General features: G+C 42.4%; 1 protein-coding gene across 1 annotated transcript in view; it reads right to left on the reverse strand.

Annotated features, from left to right (window-relative positions):
* Rnf19a (ring finger protein 19A, RBR E3 ubiquitin protein ligase) overlaps window positions 1-21,989 on the reverse strand; it is a 43,235-nt gene continuing 21,246 nt past the window's right edge. The window contains exons 4-11 of the mRNA XM_052160527.1: window positions 20,950-21,158; window positions 14,376-14,520; window positions 13,172-13,334; window positions 7,668-7,782; window positions 7,047-7,208; window positions 5,315-5,528; window positions 4,034-4,177; window positions 1-2,096 (exon numbers count right to left, since the gene is read on the reverse strand). Coding sequence (XP_052016487.1) covers window positions 1,397-2,096; window positions 4,034-4,177; window positions 5,315-5,528; window positions 7,047-7,208; window positions 7,668-7,782; window positions 13,172-13,334; window positions 14,376-14,520; window positions 20,950-21,158 — 1,852 coding nt within the window. The 3' untranslated portion in view covers window positions 1-1,396. The remainder of the gene's footprint in view (window positions 2,097-4,033; window positions 4,178-5,314; window positions 5,529-7,046; window positions 7,209-7,667; window positions 7,783-13,171; window positions 13,335-14,375; window positions 14,521-20,949; window positions 21,159-21,989) is intronic.

Raw genomic sequence — 21,989 nt, forward strand, 5'->3', positions numbered from 1 at the left:
TCCATTAGTATTTACATTTATTTCATGTCTGCTGTTTACACACTCATTACTGAACAAAACTGGAATGCAAACAAATGCACCAACACCATAATGAGCAGTATCAGCTAAAAGAACCGGCACTAGTGTTATCTAAGCAGATTAATGGACGCAGCGAGGAAAACGAAGGTACGACTGCAGCCCGGACATTTCCCTTGTTGATCAAAAGAAAATGCTCAGTAGCACCATAATGGTAATACTTAGAGGAAACCCCTAGGATGGAGTACCTGACCACTGTGAGGTCAGTCTGCCAGGAGAGTGTGTGGGAAGTCGGTAGTGCAGGCAGTATTTTGGCCAACTTCTGCTCGTGTCAGCTGAACATCCCCCATAAACAAAGCAAGAGGGGCAAAGCCACACGCACACCTTTTACAAAGCTTGGTACAAGCTCTGCACTGTTTTGATTTCATGGTTCAAAAAGATATACATGTTAAAAATTGAGGTTATGTAACATTAAATTTACTAAAGCCTGAGTGTGTCTTTGGTAGGTGAATACTTCTTCAGTGTAGTTAATAATCACATTCATGTTTACCTATTTCCTATATTTTTCTATATAATCCAAGGTGACTAGAGAAGACATTATGGGAAATGATAGAGCAAAATCCTCAAATGACAAGGCTCGTAAAAACCCAGTCTCTCCCAAAGGCACCAAGAATCAAAGGGCACTAAGTTCCCTTAGCGACAGGTCCTAATGGGATTGTACTCTGCTGCTGCCAGTCCCTCACAGACTTTTACCTTCTTCTTCTAAAATGGCAACACCATACGAGCTATGGAACAGTACCAAGTATTTCTACTTCAGAGTTGTGCAAACACTGCCAAAGTTCTGCTCAAGTGTCTTAAGTGTCCGGATGGTTACCAACGGGCCGCATGAAGCTTTATATCCACACTGCATGTGAAGAAATGAAATTTAAGCTATGAAGAGAAATGTTACAAAGTACATTACTGAGTAATCTGCCAAGTTCCATCCCTTAGTGGTTTCAATAAAATGTCACTAACCACTTATCCCTAAGCCTCAATTCTCCTTAAGAATACCATAGAACAGTGTTAGTATTATATGATTATAAGTTAAGCCAAATTTCTATCTAAATACACAGGTATGTGCGTCAAGCAGTGTTTTGTGACAACACAAAACATGCCTTTTTCTTATGTTGTTATTCTCATACTAACGCATTTTAAAGCCTTCACTTCATAATCTGGTAATTAATATCGACATGAGACACAATGCTTTGCTAGACATACAAAATGTATTGCATTATGATTATGAAACCTGGCTTTTGCTGGTAACTGAAGCTTAACAGTCATATGGGTCAACCAGCTCCCAACAAGGTTGTCCAGTGGTTATTACTCTGCAGCATTCACGGGCCTAAATTTCCGTCTGGACAGCAACTTTCAAGTCTGCTGTCTGGTGCAATGAGTGGTTATTATTTGTCTCTGTCAGCGCGTCACCGAAGCACACGTCCACAGCCGGCCCCCTCCCACCTCTGCTGCAGCCCTGCTCGTCTACAGCTCGGCTGGGCTGCGGGACCTCCGAACAGGAAGCAGTTTTGGAAAGCAGAGCACTGCTACACTGGTGTGGTGAATTCTCCAGCCGGTCATTTTCTACCTCAGGAAGGGTGTTCACAGCTGCGAAGCGGGCGTGGCAATCACTGGAACCATGACTGCAGGACGTTCTCATGCTTTCTAAGTCTGAGCAGCTAAATTCAGAGAAGTGACTGGAGTGGGAGTCTGCCACAGATGGCACGCTGTCGCTGAGGGACGGCGCCTCAGACTCGCTCGAGGCCGTGCTTTGCTGCTCTAACAACTGTGCATCCATGTCCTCTCTGGTCTCATTGATCTTCATGTTACCCTTTTTCCTCAGTTTACCACCTTTTGACTTTTTTCCTCCCGTTGCCTCCTTGGACCACTTGGTAGCACTGGATTTACCTTCGGGCAAGCCACTGGCTGACCCGCCCGTGTGGCCTCGGGTAGCACCGCTGTCATCCACACTACTGCTTCCACTGTTGTGTCGGAACTTGAATGGCTTTGATTCAATATCCACTTGAACTTCCATACTGTTCCCTTCTCTGAAATGAGAGGAACACAAATAAAACTATTTCTGGCTTCACTTTTATTTCTGTTCAGATGAGAACAAAGGCAGAGGCTTTTCTATGAAAATTCTGAGGCCTATATATAGAAGCTGGTGGGGCATTTTAATGCACATTACATTATACTAACAAAACCACAGAAGAGGACCGTCCTTATTGTGCTTGCCTTGTGTCTGAGACAGGGTGTAATTGACTATGCAATCCTGGCTGACTTAGAACTTAGAGAGGGCCGTCTGCCTCTGCCTCCTGAGTGCTGGGATTAAAGGTGTACATCGCTATAAATACTCCAAAGATCATCTTAATATTTCTTTAAAAAAGATGATTATTTTATATGTGTATGGGTATATATATACCCATACACACATGCATACACATACACATACATATATATGAGCACAGGTGCCAACAGAGGCTAGAGTACCTGGATAGATATAAAATACACACACACACACACACACACACACACACCAGCAGAGGAGTGTTACTGGAGTTACAGGTAGATAGGAATCACCCAATGTGTAGAACTGAACCTAGGTTTTCTAGAAAAGGAGTAAGTACTGGTGAGTCTTCTCTCCAACCCAATCTGGCTGAGTTCCCACTGTAGTGGGAATAACATAAATGTCTATAAAACTGAGTTCCCAGTATAGCAGGAATAGCAGGTGCTTCGTTACCAAGAGATAAAAATAATACTCAGCTGCTGCGAAGTCTTGAGCTAACATGACGTTAGCTGACTGGGTTGTATTTTGAAGTGATTTAGGGGGAAAATTGAGCATGAGGTAATGAACCGAGCACAATGAGTAAATGGACAAGGTCAACTCATACTAAGTTCAACAAGTGGCAGATATTTTACAGAATTCTTAGTCTGATGAGGGAGAATTTAGCAAGGATTAACCTTTCTCTTTCTGATTCAAGTGATGATTATGAAGAACCATTGAGTGAAAGTGAAAATGGCGATTCTAAAATCAAAGACAGTGCTGGAGGAAGGGGTGTGCCCTTGCCCCTCAACCGAGTGACGGGAGATGCTGCCGTGCTCATCCGGTCTAGGAACTTGGTGGCACCAAGTGTGGATCTGGGCGTCAGTGCCTCTGGAGATTAACAGGCCAGTGAACTGTCCCGGTCATATCACCGAAGAAAGCGTGGGCACAGATCTTTTCTCCTTGTTCATCAGGGACCCCAGGCCACCATTTCCCTGAAATTCTGCCTGGTGCTTCGAGTGCCCATGTGTGTGCTGTGTCCTGTGTGCATGGAGAAGCACCTTACATACAAGAGGCAGACCCTGGAGGCAAGGGCTACCCCAGGAGAGAGTCAAGAGGCTCTGGTATACATGCTGCAAAAAAGTGCCTGTGCACAGGGAAGGCCTACCTGCTGGGCGGCCTGGCACACACACTAAGTTCAGCAGGAGAGGCAAGGTAGGCCCATGCTCTACAACCCAAGTTTCATCTGAATCTAGCCACTGTTATGCATGTTATAAACAGTTTTTAAAGTCCCTATCAAAATTTTGCTCAGGAGGCCAGGTTGTGGGTTAATTACATTCAGGGCTCAGGTCTGGTAGGGTTAATGCTTCAAGTTTAAAAATAGCAATAGGTACATTTACTGCTTTTCTATCATGGGCACAGCTATCAGCATTTCCTACCTCACAACATTTTTCATCAGTCAGCAACCCAAGCCCTCTCCTCGCCACAGGTCTCCCCTCACCTCCCCGCACCCCCCCCCCGCAGTCCTCCCCTTCCCGCAGCCCTCTCCTCATGCAGCCCAGCCCTCACTCTCCCCCTGCTCTTCACAACCACACACTTACTTTTTCCTTCTGAATATCTCACTGGTTTCTCAGAGACTGTGCCCACTGATAGGGATAATTCCTTTTAACTTCAACTTTTAGAAAACCTTCTGATCTCCTAAGAAGGAACACACTTTCTCACCTGTCCAGAGGGACATAGGAGTTGAGAATGGATCCTGCCATTGCTTTGGTGCTGGCGTTATCACTAACAGTTCCCAAGCTCACTGTGCCAGATTCTCCACTCAGACTACACCGCTCTTTCTGTACGTCTGCTTGTACTTCCAACCTTAAAGGGAAAGGCATCATATAAACCCTCAACCGTTTATAGCTCAGCAGTTATAATGCACATCTTTACACAGGTCAGCTAAGAGCTTCAGTAATGAAGTTTTAGACACTGCGATTCCTCAGCTGTCATCTGTCTGATGACACAGATAACAGGGCAGTGTACTGAACAACATCTATCCAAGAGTCAAGAGAACATGACTAAGGGAGAAAAACAAACAAGGCATCTTAAAGACCTCCGTCATTTTCACTAGGATACAGTCCTTTGTCATATTTCAATACACAATACAAACTCAGAATATACTGACCAATAAACATAAAAAAATCAACAATTTTTTAAAAAATCCTCTATTAACTGCATGTGGGAGCAAACATCTTTAATCCCATCCCCTTAGGAGACAAAGGCAGGCTGGTCACTTGAGTTTGAGAGCAGCCTGGCCTATATGTTGAGTTCCAAGCTAGCCAGGGCTATATTGTGAAACTTCATTTCAAATAATAATGAAAAAAAATCCTATACTAAAAAGGGTTCTAATAAACAACTTCAGCCCACATCTAATTGTATAATAACAATATATACCACTACAGTTAGTTTCTGTCCAACTATAAACTACCTAAACTAAGATAAATATGACTGATTTATCTTTTAATTCATCTACCTTCCTTCACATAAAAAAGCTAAAACAGAAATGGTGAATCAGAAAAACAAACAAAACACGGTCTCTCGGGGTATCAGTGAGAGATGGTCACTGTCACTTTAGGGTGCAGGCTGACTGACTGCTCCTGCCTTGTTTCAGGATCTGAGGCATCCTGACTCCACCAGTTCCCCAGGCCTCACGCCACATCTGTCTCCCTCCCTCCCTCCCTCGGACAGTCTATCTGTCCCACAGAAGCAGGGACCAGGCAAGTCATGGCCTTTCCTTCACTCACAGAGTTAGGTAAGCTTCACCAGGGGCAACGTTATTCCTCAGGACTGAGTTGTTATTCTTCCAGTATTAAATACAGTAAAAAAAAAAAAAGAACCGATCATCTTTCCCTAAATTTTATTTTTTAACCTTAGGATAATTACCACGTTCTGTATTTATATTGTTCATCTAATTAATATCTGGTCTTTAACAAAACAAAGCAAACAGCTCTTACGTACCTGTTGAAACAGTTTACCATGGCACTTCCAGACAGACTGCCCGTGATACTCGCTCCCGCTAGCGCCATGGTGCTGGCCGTCTCGCTCAGGTTGTCTCTAATGGTGCCTATTCGATCCATGTGACTTCCACTTGCACTCAAACTGCCAGTCAGACCACCAACACTTCCCTCCCCTATGCTAGGGTTGTGCCTTGCTTCCGCTACTGATGTCGTATCTAAATGTAAAATAATTCAAGAGATGAAGTAAGAGTGATTCCTCATGCTCCTGCCTTCAACTCCTACATGACTTCACAAAGATTCCAGACTACAAAGGACAAGTCACACCTAAGTCAGGCATAAGAAGAACTAGGTCAGGGTATGCAGCTCAATTTAAGACTGGCCTTAAATTCAAGATGTCATTTTCTTATTTTGTTGGCTAATTCCAGAAATTGTAGGAATTTTAAATGAACTATTTTTTAGGCTTCCCTGGCCTTCATGGGGGTCCAGTAAGAGATCCTATTTTCTAGATCTACAGTAAGACGGGGACAGAAATTGATAGGTCACAGTTCTAATTGCCTATAAACTACTATAAGACGTGTTAGCATTATGCTGTAATTTTACAGTACTATTCACATGCTTTTATTGAGGGACTTACTTTTTTATGCCAGTTTTGGGGTTCCTATTCCACATGCAATCATAATATAACAGAGCCATCAGAACCAGCGGAGGTAAGAGAGTGGAGGAGAGACAGCCGCACAGGCCTGTGAGCCCTGCACACACACAGCTTTTAGGATAGGACCACGAAGCCCTCTTTTAAGGTCACGTTTGTAAGACACCCAAAGGCAGGGAACAAGTATGCTGTAAAACTATCTGACAGAAGAGTACTCCAGGCAGAGGCAACCGAAAGTTTCAAAGCCTACTAACAGGAGTGTGGCTCACCTTCGAGGAGCAGTGGGGTCAGACAGGACGGGAGGGAAATAGTCAGGGCAGGATGCAGACCTTAACAAGGCCTTCTGACATCCTGCTCTCCATGTAGACAATCGTGACATATCAAGAGAAGGTAATCAAAAGTAAAGTGACAGGGTTCTGAGGAGCTGGCTCTTGCAGACATGCACAGAAGGCACAAAGGGCTTCGTCTTAAGACACACACGTGACTGCTGGACACAGAAAGTGCTGTCTAGAGCGATGAGCACTGACACTGCTCTGCCGGCAGTGTGCAAAGCCTTTGGTTCTTTGTACTGTCTGCTCAGGACACTTCTCATTTGTATTTCTTTGAATAATACAATGTTTTCATTTATCGGCCCTCTGTAACTGTTTTTACTTCATTTCTCCTCACACCCTTTTCACAGGACATAACAATGTACCAAGCACAACACTATATACAAAGGGTCTAGCTTCCAAAAGGCCTTCTCAGTAAGAGCTAAGCACCCAGAACCACCTCCCCTCACACATTCACTGCCTTGGGTAGTTCCTTTCATAGCTGTGCTTCCAGATGAAAACTACAAGCCATCAGGTATGACCTTTAATCCTGTCACATGGGAAGCAGAGCCAGCCTGTTGTGTACAGTAAGTTCCAGGCCAGCCAAGGCTACACAGTGAGACCCTGTCGCGGAGTGAGAGAGGAAAGAGGAAAGAGGAAAGAGGAGAGGGAGACGGAGAGGGAGAGGGAGAGGGAGCCTGCGCTGAACACCATGAGGCCTGGTAAAGGGAGATGGTAGAATGAAGACACGAGTCTCTTCCTGTCTAAGGACTCACCTATGGCTGCGTTAGCCCCACCGACGTTTATGTCATTCTCGTCATCAAACTCAATCCTCACTCCTTTCCCATTGCCTGCAGAAACTCCACAACCCCCACTTCGGCAGAGGGAAATTGGGACCACACCATAGACATAAGCTAACATGATAGGAACACCAATGCCTAGAAGGGAGTAAAATTAAGTCATTAGAAACCAAATGTAAATCAAAGAAAGATGGTGTCTATTTCAGGAGGAGGTGTGCAGAGTTCTGAAGATCTGGCCAGAACACAGCAAATTTAAGATTCTCAGGCAGCCTTCAGGTATCGCAGGAGGGACAGTCAGAATCTATGAACTTCTGAAGTACAAGCTCCTGAACTCACCTGGAGGAGGAGGGCTACTCACCAGTTATCCTAAAACCTAGTGCCTCATGTGTATGTCTGAGGGGAGCGCTATAGCCCTGAGCTATAGCCCCAGCCCTAACACTAGGTTCTTGAGTCTACAATGCTTTTACTGAAGTTCCTTGAGAAATCTGCAGGCTCTACTTAAACTGCCTCTTCATTTTAAAAGTAATCCTCTTAGCAACAACATAATAGTTAACATACCTTTTCTATTAAATGTCTAAGATCTGAGGCAATGCTTACCTACAGTCACGGCAGCCACGACCGGAGAGACGATCACAGACAGTGTCACACCACCTGCTATGGCCAGATTCCGCTTGTGTTTTGAAACATCTTTGCCTTCGTAGCGATTATGAATCTTAAATTTAAATGGGAATGGAATTTTAGAGAGAAAAAAATAAGTTTAGTTTAGATGAAACAGTCCTACCCATACAAGAAAGCTGAAGTAATTTCTTACACAATCTCAATCAAATGCTCTACTTCAAGGTAAACCACAGTATTATCAAAATTATTAAGGACCTAGTTACAGAAGAAGGCAGAGTGGTTCAGGAGATTGTAGTTGGAGTCAGAAGTCTGATGTCATCCTTGTGTACACTGCTGCTTCAAAGCTGGCCCAGGCCAGGAGATTCCACCTCACAAAAACAATATTAGAATCCCACAGTTTCTTTCTAAAGAAGACTCCCAGAACCAGCTCCCAGGAGGTTTCTGTAACCAGTTTTACTTCTAAGAAACAGTTAAGTCTACAAAGGGGCTGTATGATTCAAATATCACTAAAATACAACTTTTTTTCCCAGATACCTTTTAAAGATAGAAAATATTAACAAAATTATTATCAAAATCCTATCTATTTATAGTTCAAATAAACAGAGACAAAGAAAAGTAATGGTTAACAAAGGGGTTAAATCTACTTAGCATCATTACACAGTCCCCATCAGTAAATAGAATTATTGCCATCCAAGTGGCTGGTGAGCTATTAGAACAGCCTCCAAAGCACACAGTCTCTAACGTACAGCACTAGGCCCTTCGTCTATGTTTTGTTCTATAACTCCTTTTCAGCCTATTCCTAGACATGGTCCTGCAGCAGAGCAAAGTCAAGCTACACAGATGCAGTGCATCTGTAAGGTCATGGGAAGGAAAGAAACCCTCTGTCAACATCTGCTCTCCCCCACCCCCTTCCTTCTTTTCTTAAGACAGAATCTTGCTATACATATGTAGTAAGGCTGGCCTCAAACGTGAGGCTAACCCCCTGCCTCAGTCTCCCAAGTGCTAGTATAGACGTGCAGCACAGCCTACCACCTTTGGAGCCTTAGGCGCCAGTATGGAATAACAGTGACACATCATCCTATTTGCTTTGCTTCAACTTAACTGTTAGCTATTTTTTTCTTCAAGTAGTTTCTTTTATTTTTAAAACTTTATGAGTGGGGCGGTGGTGGCGCACGCCTGTAATCCCAGCACTCTGGGAGGCAGAGCAAGTGGATTTCTGAGTTTGAGGCCAGCCTGGTCTACAGAGTGAGTTCCAGGATAGCCAGGGCTATACAGAGAAATCCTGTCTCGAAAAAACCAAATCCCCCCCCCCAAAAACAACAACAACAACAAACCTTTATTATATGTGTATATGTGTTTTACCTGCATGTACATCTGTGTCCCATGTGTGCTCTTTGGCAAGAGAGGCCAGAAGAGGTCACTGGTTCCTTGGGACCAGAGTTACAGACAGCTGTAGGTGGTTCACTGGTACTGAGAACTCGTCTTAATCACTGAGCCATCTCCCAAGACTCCATACCCCTAGTTCTTAACCCCACTCATCTTGTAGCCAAGGATGACCTTGGACTCCTGTCTTGCTGCCTCTGCCTCCTGAATGCTGGGATGACAGGCAGGCCCAGCTTGTTGTTCTCCATACAGCTACTTTTGTTGTAACTAAAAGCTCTTTTCTGGCACTTTCTAGACTTACTAGGTTTTCCTGAGCTGATACACTCTCAAACACCACAGAATGTCATTTAAAGGAAACACTAACACATCAGCCTGCCTTTAGGTGCACAGACAACACACACTTCACATTCTTTGCACTATGGGTCCTGCTCTAAGGACTGGGCTGGCCCATAATTGCTACAATCCTGTTTTAGCCTCCCAAGTACTGGAGCTACAGGCTGACGGTCACTCTAAAATTTTTTTGTCAGCATGTGCAGTGTATCTCTTTCCCTTCTAATTCTATGTACCTAAGTAAATAGTTTTGCTTTCAATAAAAATCTTTTTGGTAAGCTGCATGAAATGTTATGAAAATAAGCTCCTGTGCTGCTTAGTGTTTTGTCAACTTGCCATAAGCTAGAATCATTTGGAAAGAGGAACCTTAACAGAGAAAATGTCCATACTAAATCAGGCAGTGGAGGCACACACCTTTAATCACAGCACTCCAGAGGCAGAGATGGTTGATCTCTGAGTTCAAAGCCAGCCTGGTCTACAAAGCAAGTTCTAGGACAGAGAAACCCTGTCTGAAAAGAAAAAAAAAAGGAAGGAAGGAAGGCAGGAAAGAAGAAAATGCTCACATTAGATTAACATATCATCAGGCCTGTGGGGCATTTTCTTGATTAATAATAGCCCAGTCTACTATAGGTGGTTCCACCCCTGGGCAAGTGGTCCTGGGTCATATAAGAACACAAGCCAGTAAGCAGAGTTCCTTCAAGGAATGTACTTCAGTTGCTGCCTCTAGGTTTTGTCCCAACTTCCTTCCATGATCGACTGTGATCAGGAAGCTAAACCAAATAAACCCTCCACCACCAAGTTGCTTTTGGTCCTGGTATTTTATCAGAGCAACAGTTCTTCTATTGGAGATAATTTGTTTTTCTTCTGTGCAGTGCTCTGAATCAAGCCCAGGCCCTTGCACATGCTGCGCACTCTACCACCATGCTGTGGCCCAAACTCACTGACTTTATAGGGTTACTTAAGAGCCTTCTGAAATAAAGACTTAGAAATATCTATGTTCCTCCTCATCCCTATATGGGATCTAACAGAGGAGACAGGGTTTCTCTGTGTAGCCCTGGCTGTCCTGGAACTCACTCGGTAGACCCAGCTGGCCTCGACCTCAGAAATCCGCCTGCCTCTGCCTCCCAAGTGCTGGGATTTCAGGCGTGCGCCACCATGCCCCGCCCTATTTTTTTTTCTAAGTATTTTCTATCGACAGTGGCTGTGGCAGCTAGTCATGTCAGCTGGACACAAGCTAGAGTCATCTGAGAGGAGCAAACCTCAACTGAGAAGATGCCTTCATGAGATCCAGCACTAAGGTATTTTCTTAATCAGTGATTGATGGGGTCCAGTGATGGTGGGTGGTGCCGTATCTGAGCTGGTGGTCCTGGGTTCTCTAAGAACAAGCCAGGGGAGCAAGCCAGTAAGCAGCACCCCTCCATGGCCTCTGCATCAGCTCCTGCCTCACGGTCCTGTCTGAGTTTCTGTTCTTGCTTCTTTCAGTGATAGAATACACTGTGAAAGAGTAAGGCCAATAAATCCTTCCCTCCTTGCTTTTGTTTTTGGTCATGGTGTTTTACTGCAGCAACAGAAACCCAAGCTAAGACAGCAGCCATCTAGCAATTGTTGAGTTAGTACTTTCTCCAGGATTGGGTGCCAGATGGCTAGACTGAAATTTATGAGGGACTTCATATACAGATTTATTTGGACTCAAATCCTTGTTCTGCCCCTTTCTATGTAATTAAAGACCAATTATATAACCTATTCTAAACTACACAGTTGGGCTGGAGATGGTTCAGAGGGTAACAGTATTTGCTGTCAAGCCTGGTGACCTTAGTGTGACCCCTGAACAACACAGTTGAAGCAGAAAACCAACTCTAGCAAGTTGTCCTCTAACCTCTACTCAGGGGCTCACACACATACTGTACACAAGTAATGTAAACCTCACTATTTCAACATATAGATTAGAGGCTAAAATACCTAGGGTGCTACAACATTAGAATTAATCATTTGCGGAGTGTGGTGAAACACACCTTTCCTTTAGGAAGCAGAGGCAGGCTGATCTCTGAGTTCCAGGCCAGCCAGGACTACACAGTGACATCCCCAACCCCATAAAGTGTGGACTTTCCAACTGTTAACCCCCACGAACTGCTTTCTTTGTTCTCAGTAGCTTAGGGTCACATCATTTCTTTGTTCTCATTAGGTTAGGGTCACATCATTTCTTCACATTCAATTAATTTAACTGAAATGGCAACACACTTCTTAGTATTTCATAAATTATTTCATCAGCTCTTCAAAAAAAGGTTACTTAGCTAACGACATACAATTCAACATTTACAGGACAGTGGTAGGAATTAGCAAATGTTGGCATTTGGACTCCCAGAAAAAACTGCTACAATTTTTAAACTGTATTTATTGATAGCAGTAATGTAATGGAGGGGGACAAAGCTTTGAAGAGTAAAGAATTAAAGAACTGATTAATTAGTTTTTGCTTGGGGGGGCATACATTGCTTAGCTATTAATTTCTATCTTAAATATCTCACAGAAATAACTTTACAAGGATATACCTGAGAGAACAATGTCAATTATCCTTCAAAACTTCATACCACACATTCAATCTACAGCGCAGATTGTAACAATTTTAACAATTTTAAATGAAAGTTTTTGTTTTTTTTTAATATAAACATATTAGCTCAAAAAACACTTGAGTTTACTATATAAAATAGGGTCTTCTGTGGGACCGTGATGTGAGGCAGCCTGGTTGAACAAGTCCACTCCAGAGACCCAGTAGAACATTCTACAAGGGACAGAACCAGGAGCTATGCTCCCAGACTGTTGACTCAACTCCATAATCCTGTGGCCATCAGTCACGTATGGCCATGCCGTAGGCCCCTAGTGTTCTGGCTGGACCCCACCCCTACAGTCACCTGGCTACAGCCAGGCTTTCCCTGCCCCTCAGCAACAGCCAGGTGACCCAGCCAACTATAAAAGGAGGCTTCTTGCCCCTCCTCTCTGTCTCTAGCCTCTCGTCTCTCTCCCCGCCCTCTCTTGCCCCCCTCTCTCTGTTCCCCCTCTCTCCATTCTTTCTCCCTTTTCCATGTGGTCACGACCATCCCTCATCTCTCTATTTTCTCTCTCTCTTCTCTATCTCCTTTTCTCTTCCTACCACCTGCCGCTTAGGAGCACGGAGCAGGCCTCAGCGTTTCCAGCCACCAGGGAAGGATCGAGCTTCCTCTCGGCCAAGCAGCTTCTTCCACAGGTACCCAGGGCCGTGCAAACGCCCCGCCTTCTGGGCAAAGACCTCCACACTAGCCAGACAGTCTCGTGCTCTACAGGTACCTGGGTGCCCAGATGACACAGTGTGTAGTGCGGTGAGCGGTCCTGCCAGTGTCCCCATCCCCTATGCAGGCTCTGCCTTCCAGAGTTCTCCTATGCCGGACATGCCTCGCCACTCCCCCTCGCTGTCCCCCTCTTTTTTTGCCCACATGGGCTGGCTTCACGCTTCCTCTATTCTGAAGATGACTTTGAACTTCTGATCCTCTGCTCCCACTTCCTGTGTGTTAGGATTACAAGTGTGGGCCACCACACCCAGTTTATATAGTGCTGGAAAACAAATCAAGGACGTCACCATGAAAACTACCAACAGAATTATATCCCCAGCCCAAAACATTTATAATAAAGTTATAATAAAGAACTTAAAACCAGATTCTCGATTAAACAACAAAGCAAACCGCCTTCGTTGTTAAGGAGACGCACAGTCTAGAGTAAGCTGTGCACTAAGAGGCGCTTACCTTGCGGCCCACGTACACAGGAATGCCAATAATCATGGCGGGAATGGCAATGCCAGCTATGAGAGCGATCCCTACGGGGGCGCCCACAAGGGTGCCCAGCTGCCACAGGATTTTCTTCTTTCGGCTCCAGGGCTTCTTCCCCCAAAAAGTACAACCTGAAGGACTGAGAGGGGAAATACCATAGCTGTTAGGAGCTAGCAGGACAAACAGACTACAAGCCATCACAGCAACAACTGCAGAAATGACTGCCTCTTAGACTTCATTACCTTCCTTTTTTTTTTTTAAACTTTGAGTTCATTTAAAAGCCAAAATATTAGAGAAAGATCTACTTTATGTTACAAAAACAGAACCAGGCAGTGGTGCCACACACTAATCTCAGCACTTGGGAGGCAGAGGCAGGTGGATTTCTGAGTCTGAGGCCAGCCTGGTCTACAGAGTAAGTTCCAGGACAGCCAAGGCTATACAGAGAAACCCTGTCTCAAAAAAACCGGGGGGGGGGGGGGGGGGGGGGGGGGGGGGGAAGGTTACAAGAACAGGATATTGTTAATTATCTAAAATTTATCCCTAGTTCTCCATGACTTTTAAAACCTTGGTTTCTGAAAAATATACTGATGGTATAAAATAAAATACACTCATTTTACCTCCATCTTAGCTACACAATTATGTACAATCAGGTACACAATTATGGATTTACTTCATAAATTCACCTCGGGACAGGCAATGGTGGCCTAGGCTTTAATCGTGGCACTTAGGAGGCAGAAGCAAGTAGATCTCTATGAATTCAAGGCCATCCTGGTCTACAGAGCGAGTTGTAAGACAACTACACAGGGAAGCGCTGCCTCAAAAACCAACTTAATTAATTAATTAATTAATCAACCAATCTTTGCGGCCTAAATGAGACAACTTATTTATAAGAAAATTAAGAACTGGATTAACTGCACAGAGCAGCAAATATTAGCACTAAAGTTCAACAATAACGATGGAAAAACAAAGGAACCTTTATTTCCTATTTTTATTAATTCTAAGTTATTTAAGTATAATTTGTTAACTTTTAAGCATATATAAGTAAAAATAAAATCCATCTCTTTATATAGTTTATAAATCTTAGGAATAAAATTACTTTAAAATACTGTTTTCCAAACAAAGACTCTGACATACAGTGTAAAATCTAGTTATACATAAATACTTCTCTCCACAAGCTTACCTTAGATAATGTAAATCGGAGATTTCTTTCATACACAACCAACAAAACTCACAACCACAGACAGCACATGTCATATGATTGCAACTCCCATCATTCATCTTTATTATATAAGCAGCACATCGTGGACACGGCTTTATATCATCAGCTATAAGGAACAAAGAGACAAGAAAATATAAAATATATAGAAATGATTTCCAGTACATTAGCAGTCATAACAATACCCAACAAATCTTTGAAATTATAGTCCATTAAGTGGCAATTTTAGACTGTTGGTTTTGGTATGGAAAAAAATATACTTTGTATTAAATTTTCAGGTTATAAACCTTTTTTCAAACATTGTAGCAGTGAGAACAAAGACTAAAGACAAAGGGAAGTTCAGAACTGTATGCTGCTCTTTCAGGAAGAGGCACTATTAGGAAGTGGCCACTTCATATTCACCTAAGGCACTGTACACAATCCCTAGGAACTCCCTTTTCTCTTGCAATAACAACAACCAAGAACACTATAAGTCATAGAGAACAACTTCAGAATAAATGCAACCATTCTTATTCTCATGACTGCTGGTGAGTGGTCTCTGTCTTTTCTGGTCATTATTCAAGTGTCATGAGTAAAAGTATACTATTAACATGTTACAAAATACACAACAGTGCCAAGTTAAAAATCTAGTCATACATAACCTTGGGCATCAACAAAGGATAAGAGCTATACCACCATTTTGAATTCTAGCTGTTCTGTAAGTAGCAACCTGTACTTATCTAATGGTTTCTTTTTATCTAATGGTTTCATATCAAACTATATTCTCTATCTTATATGCAGTTCAGAAATGTATTTGCAATGCCAACCACTGGGTTTAAGTATTTGTTCCACACCATTTTTTTAAAGAATTATTTATTACATGAGTACACTGTAGCTGTCTTCAGACACACACCATCAGATCCCATTACAGATGGTTGTGAGCCACCCCATGGTTGCTGGGAACTGAACTCAGGACCTTTACAAGAGCAGTAATAACTGAGCCCATGCTATTACTTCTTAAACATTAAGCTAATATTCTACTTTCCTTTCTACAAGTTTTATGCACAATTTTTAACTGCTTTATCAAAGAGTTCAAGTTTTCTTCGTGTTTCTTGTAAGGTTAAAGCTGTTTATCACTTAAAAATTAGTAAGGCTCACATTAGTATTTTAATAATCTAAGCTATTTTGATCAAACCAATGGCTCTAAGCAGCCAGACAAAAATAAGTGATTAGTTTCTAGAATATAAAAAGCATTTATGAACTATGATTTAAATAACTCCAAGAATCTGCATTACAAATTTTAAACAGATAAGAACAAAAAGCTGGCTTTTACACCTAAGACAACATATATTTAAAAAAGAAATGCTATTCCTATCTGCTTAAGAAGCAGCAAACACAAACGTAAAATTAGTAAACATTATGAAATTATTTTTTGATTTTTTGAGGGTGGAGGTAACTCTATTGCATAGTTCTAGAGTGTGAACTTTGTAACAATGTTGTGTCACAACATCAGAAACCTGATCACAAACATGCCCGAACGCAAATCCCTGACTTACATGGCATGATACCATTAGTTTTACTTAGCTATAGAAGAACTTTGGTTATTTCAACAGATAACCAAATTCAAGCCAAACTGATACAACTGGTTATGTATGACTAGATTTTTAACTTGGCACTGTTGTGCGTTTTGTAACATGTTAATAAATAGTATACTTTTACTCATGACACTTGAATAATGACCAGAAAACACAGAATTTTGCAGAATTTGCTAGTTACAATAGCAAGGCATTCCAGTGTAACATGGTTACATACACTCTCCCCATGGTGACTACATGGAGGAAGCCCAATATTTGCTTAGATAACTAATTTGCAATGTTCATTTTAAAAAATAACAAAAGCTATTTCAGTGTTCCTTCTTGATTTAGCTTGATGGTTCACACAAGCTCAAATCTCTAGCAGATTTCTATGGTGTTTCCTTATCCAATATTATAAGAATGCGTATGAGTTAGAAATGTTGCAACCCCAGAGACATAAGCATTGTTATTATCTTCATTTTACGATGGTACAAATGCCTTGCTGAGGTCACACAGAGGAAAAGGAGACTGGAGTTTATTCTATTATGCTACATGTATGTATGTCCTGTGAACAAAATTACCTCCCCAGTCAGAGGAAAGTAATAGTTATTTCCAAGGGAAACAACCAATGGCTACTGCTAAGTCTCCAGGAACAGATCTTCCCTAAATTCCTTCTGGATCCCTATGTATAATTATTATAACTATTGCTAATGCCTTTGCATTCCGCCACAAATCTTTAGGAGAGGAAATGCAAACAAGCCAGTAAGCAAATAAGAAGGAAAACTCAAGTATATTACATAAAATACTAAACCCATAGTAAAGCTTAAGAGACTTTTTCTTAAGCAGGATAAAAGTATATGACAAGTATATTACTGATTAGTACGAATATGTATTACGGGTTGGTAGGAATATATTATTTTTCTTTTCTTTTCTTTTTCTTTTTTTTTTTTTTTGGTTTTTGGTTTTTTTGGATTTGGTTTTTTGGAGACAGGGTTTCTCTGTGTAGCCCTGGCTGTCCTGGAACTCACTCTGTAGACCAGGCTGGCCTCGAACTCAGAAATTCGCCTGCCTCTGCCTCCCAGAGTGCTGGGATTACAGGCGTGTGCCACCACCGCTCGGCTTCTTTTCTTTTTATAAATTTTTATATTTTTGAAATATTTCTGTTGGAACTATAAAGACAAAATGTTTCCTAGGGATTAAAATTCTAATGAACAAAGAAAATTCTGTTAACATGTAATATTACCTGTTTTATATTTGACAATTTATAGAACAGTAAGTAAGGGTTTGCTGGCTTTTTTTTTTTTTTTTTTTGCGATTTATGAGATACACATTTATGAACAGATCCCTAGGTAACTTAGTTTCCTGCCCAAAGACACCTACAAGTTCTGTATGTCATCCTAAGGTATGACTTTTATGCCCTCACTCCAAGATTGAATATATAAATTTTTATTTCACAAAATATTTAAATGAAATATAATAGTTTTCATACAAACAGAAAAACCTGTACATAATCCAGGTAATACATTCCAAATTACTATTTATTAAATGTATTTACAAAATGTGGGGCGTGGTGGCGCATACCTGTAATCCCAGCACTTGGGGGGCAGAGGCTGGCGGATTTCTGAGTTTGAGGCCAGCCTGGTCTACAGAGTGAGTTCCAGGACAGCCAGGGCTACACAGAGAAACCCTGTCTCAGAAAACCAAAAAGAAAAGTCCCTGCCAGGTTGCATGGCACCTCAATAAGGCTCTCTACAATCAAGTACATTATATACCTGCATAAAATTCTTCAAGAGTCAATAAAAATATTAACTTAAAATGTTTAAAAAATGTATTTACAAGCTTTATATACCATGCATTTATGAATAACAGATACAGACTGTAGTCATGTAAACAGTCATGTGGCTCTGTTTTGTTGTTACTGACAGAAAAATCTTTCCAACCTTAGGCCCGCTTTCTATGTTTATTAGAGGAATATATCGAGAGTAAGGTTTCTATAGGAGAAACATAAGACACCTTTTGTTATTGCTGTTTTTCAAGAGGATTTCTCTGTGTAGTCTTGGCTATCCCGGAACTATCTCTGTAAACCAGGCTGGCCTTGAACTCACAGAGATACACCTGCCTCTGCTTTCCAAGTGCTGGGGTTAAGGGTGTGCACCACCACCATTTGGCTAAAATGTTTTAGCAGTAAAGGGAAAGTGGGTAATAATGGTAAATGAATACTCTTGAAGTTAAAAATCACCAAGCAAGAAGCAGGGCTCTTCCATGGCCTCTGCATCAGCTCCTGCCTCCAGGTTTTTTTGAGCTCCCATTCTGACTTCCTTTTGTGGTAAACTGCAATATGGAAGTGTAAGCTGAATAAACCTTTTTCTCTCCAACTTGCTTTTTAGTCATGGTGTTTCATCACAGCAACAGAAACCCTAACTAAGACAAGTTAGTACCAGGATAATGAGAGCTTGCTGTGACAGCCTTGACCAGTTTTGGGGAGGACAGTGGAAGGATGTGGGAGTTGGGGCTGGATGGACCACTGAGTATTAAAGAGCTCAGTGAGAAGGCTTTAGGAGCGGGGAGATAAGAAGGTTGAGAGCAATGCAGATGGAGGCCTGGCTTACGAAGCGTCAGAGAAAAGTTTAAAAAGAGTGTCAGAGACCTTTGCCATTTTGAATTAAGATTCTGCCATTCTGGTCAGCTGGGGCTGTAGAGTTAGCTGCAATTAACAAGAGACCTGCACCACTGAAATAAAACCTTTGAATTTCTGGGACAAATGGTGCTGGCTAGCTGGAGCTAAAAAATTAGCAGTGATTAAGAAGAGACCAGCATCACTGAGGTGAAATCTTCTGGGAAGTGTTCCCTGAGCACACAGAGAAGCTGTGTTCCAGAGGAACACAGGCCAAGGTTGCACCTCAAGTGATGGCAAGCAAGCTTAGCAGTGTACGAGTAACCCAGGCAGCACGGCTTGGAAGGCATGAAGTGGTCATGAAGAGAGCTGAGCCTTGGCACTGTAAGGAGGAGGAGAGGCCATTACTGTTGAAGCTGTAGCCTCAGTGTCAGGCTGAAGACCCAACACTAACGAGTCATGGATAGAAGCTGAGGTCTGGCAGCATGATGAGTGCCTAGAAGAGGGTATGGGTCAAAGTGTGGCCCAGTTGCAGCTGAAGACGCCAGCGTTTCAGAGATGCCAGCACTGTGGGATGACCACCAAGAACAGGCCCAGCAAGGGACTGGAGCCAGCCAGACCCTAGAAGACATGCAGTATGTGCCGCAGAGGGCAGCGACAGAGAAGTGACCTAAGCCTGCTGTAGTCCAGAAAATCATGAGTGGATCCTAGACGCTGGATCATTGGGAGTTTGGTTTTGCTTTGATTTGACTGTGACTATGCCCTGATTTTTCCCTCTTGAAGCAGGAAAGTATTTAGTTGACTTTTTTTCTTTTACTGGAGCCCACAATTGAAAGAGTTTGGGTTTTAAAAGAAATTATTTTAAAGGACTGAAACTATTTGTTTCTTCTCTCATACACTACATTCTGACCACAGTTTTCCCTTCCCCCCCTTCTTGAAGTCTCTCCCTACATCTCTCTTCTCCCCTGATAAGCTCATGTGTCTCTGCTCAGAACAGAACAGACTTCCCAGGGATATCATCTGGACATAACAAACTACTCAAGACTCTGCACATACCATCACATCAAGGTTGGAAGAGAACTCAGTAGGAGGAAAAGTGTCCCGCAGTGGTCAAGAGTCAGAGACAGCCCCCACTTCTACTGTTAGAAGTCCACAGGAACAGCAAGCTATTTACCCATAACATATTTGTAGAGGATCTAGGTCAGAACCCCTAAAGGCTCTCTGATCTCTGTGAGCCCCCATGAGTCCCAGTCAATTGATTCTGTGGCATCCCTGACCCCTCTGGTTCCTCTGATCCTTCCTCTCCATCCTCTACAGGACTCCCTAAGCTCTGCCTAATGTGTGGCTGTGGGATTCTGCATCTGCTCCTCACAGCTGCTAGATGAAGTCTCTCTGATGAGGTTTATTTATGCTTGGACTCTGATCCCAAAACACTCTGTGGGCAGGACAAACTGTAAGACCAAAGGTTTTTTTAGATGAGATGGTGAGGAACCGAAATTTTAATGTGTCTGAATTTATAAAGACTGTGGGACTTTTAAAGTTATTTATGTTCTTAAAGTGTGATCTTGAGGCTAAATAAAGAAAGGTTATAGCTTAATAATGATGTTTGTGTCTCAAGTTGACAAGGGGTCAGTTGTACTGGCTGATTTTGTATGTCAACTTGATGCCAGCTAGAGTCATTACAGAGAAAAGAGCCTCAGGTGAGGAAATGCCTCCATGAGATCCAGCTCTAAGGCATTTTGTCAGTGATCAATGGGGTAGGACCCAGCCCACTGTGGGTGGGGCAATCCTTTGGCTGGTAGTCTAGGCTGGAGAGGCATAAGGAACAAGCCAGTAAGCAGCATCCCTCCATGGCTTCTGCATCACCCTTTTCCTTCTCCTGTCCAAACTTCCATTGGTAATGGACAGCAATGTGGAAGTATGAGCTATATAAACTCTTTTCTTTCCCCATTTCCCCCATCTTCCCCTTGCCCCAAATCACCATCAATCTCTATGTGTCAGATAGGTTACTATTATGTTTTAAAGTCAGATAGGGACCAAGCAGAGAGCTCGGTGAGGAAAGCACTTTCTTCATATTCACGAAGATCAAGTGTGAATCCCCAGAAACCACACACAGCCCGACACAGAAGCACAGAAGTGCTCACACATCTGCGATCCCAGTGCTCCTAGGGTAAAATGGAAGGCAGGGACGGGGTGCTCCTGGAAGCACACAGAGCAGTTCTACTGACATACACAGCAGAAAAAAATAAGGCACCCTGTTTAAGACAAGCAAAAGGTGAGGACCAACACCCACATTATCCTCTGATCTCCACTCATTTGCCCCTACCATACACACATACACACAGACAGTATAGAAATACAGACATAATACCTGCTGCTCCAGATTCCTGGCTGTAGCTAATAGATGAAGAACGTAAAGTTCTTAAGCGTAAACTCTGGGCTCTTTCCTGCCGAGCAGCATCACAGGTCTGGTTTGGATGCCAGATCTGTTTACAGTGGTAGCAAAACTCTGTTCCACAGCCTTCTCGCCCACAAGTTAACTTTGGACAGCTGGCACATCCAAATGCTATCACAGCATATCTTGAAAGAAAAGGAAAATGATTTAAAATTCGTCACAAAACAAAAGCAACTCAGTAAAAATTAAAATGCTCAGAAAACACTTTTCATATATGCATTAATAAAAAAAATTCTTAAACAGCAACAATCTAACCAGCATGAAAATAAAAAAATGACAGTTTATAAATTAAAGTATATAAATACCTTTAAAAAATTCTAAATTCCTTACTTTTGAATTTTGGCCAGGTGTGGGTGGGGTGCATTAATTCCAGCACTCAGAGGCAGAGGCTGACAGATCTTTGTGAGTTCAAAGCCAGGACTATATGGGAAAACCCTGTCTCAAACAACAAAAACAATTCTAATGTGACATAACAACTTGATGGACGAACTTTTCCTGGCAATGAAATCGACTCTGGTGTGGAGCTGAAGAAAGACGGCGCATTCACAGCTGGCCTGCATGCCTAGCCTCTCAGGAAATAGTTTTGATATTTAAAATTTTTAAAATTTGGGTACTGTTAAGACATTTGTCCCAGAGAAATTAAATTTTCTTCACATCAATTTTCATAGTAGATATATTCATAATAGCCCCAACTGAAAAGGGCCCAGATGCCCATCAACCAGCAAATGATTAGACTGTCATACACACCATAGACTACACAGGAATCAAATGACTGACAGAAGTAACAAGTTGTAATCTCAGGAGTTTACATCGAGTTAAGGTCCTGAGTTCAAATCCCAGCAACCATCCATAATGGTGAGCCAGGATGGTGACTCACAACCATCAGTAAAGATATCTGACGCCCTTGTCTGGTGTGTATGAAGATAGCTACAGTGTACTTACATATAATAAGTAAA

This window comes from Apodemus sylvaticus, chromosome 17 (assembly GCF_947179515.1).
Source record: "Apodemus sylvaticus chromosome 17, mApoSyl1.1, whole genome shotgun sequence".
Classification (NCBI taxonomy): domain Eukaryota; kingdom Metazoa; phylum Chordata; class Mammalia; order Rodentia; family Muridae; genus Apodemus; species Apodemus sylvaticus.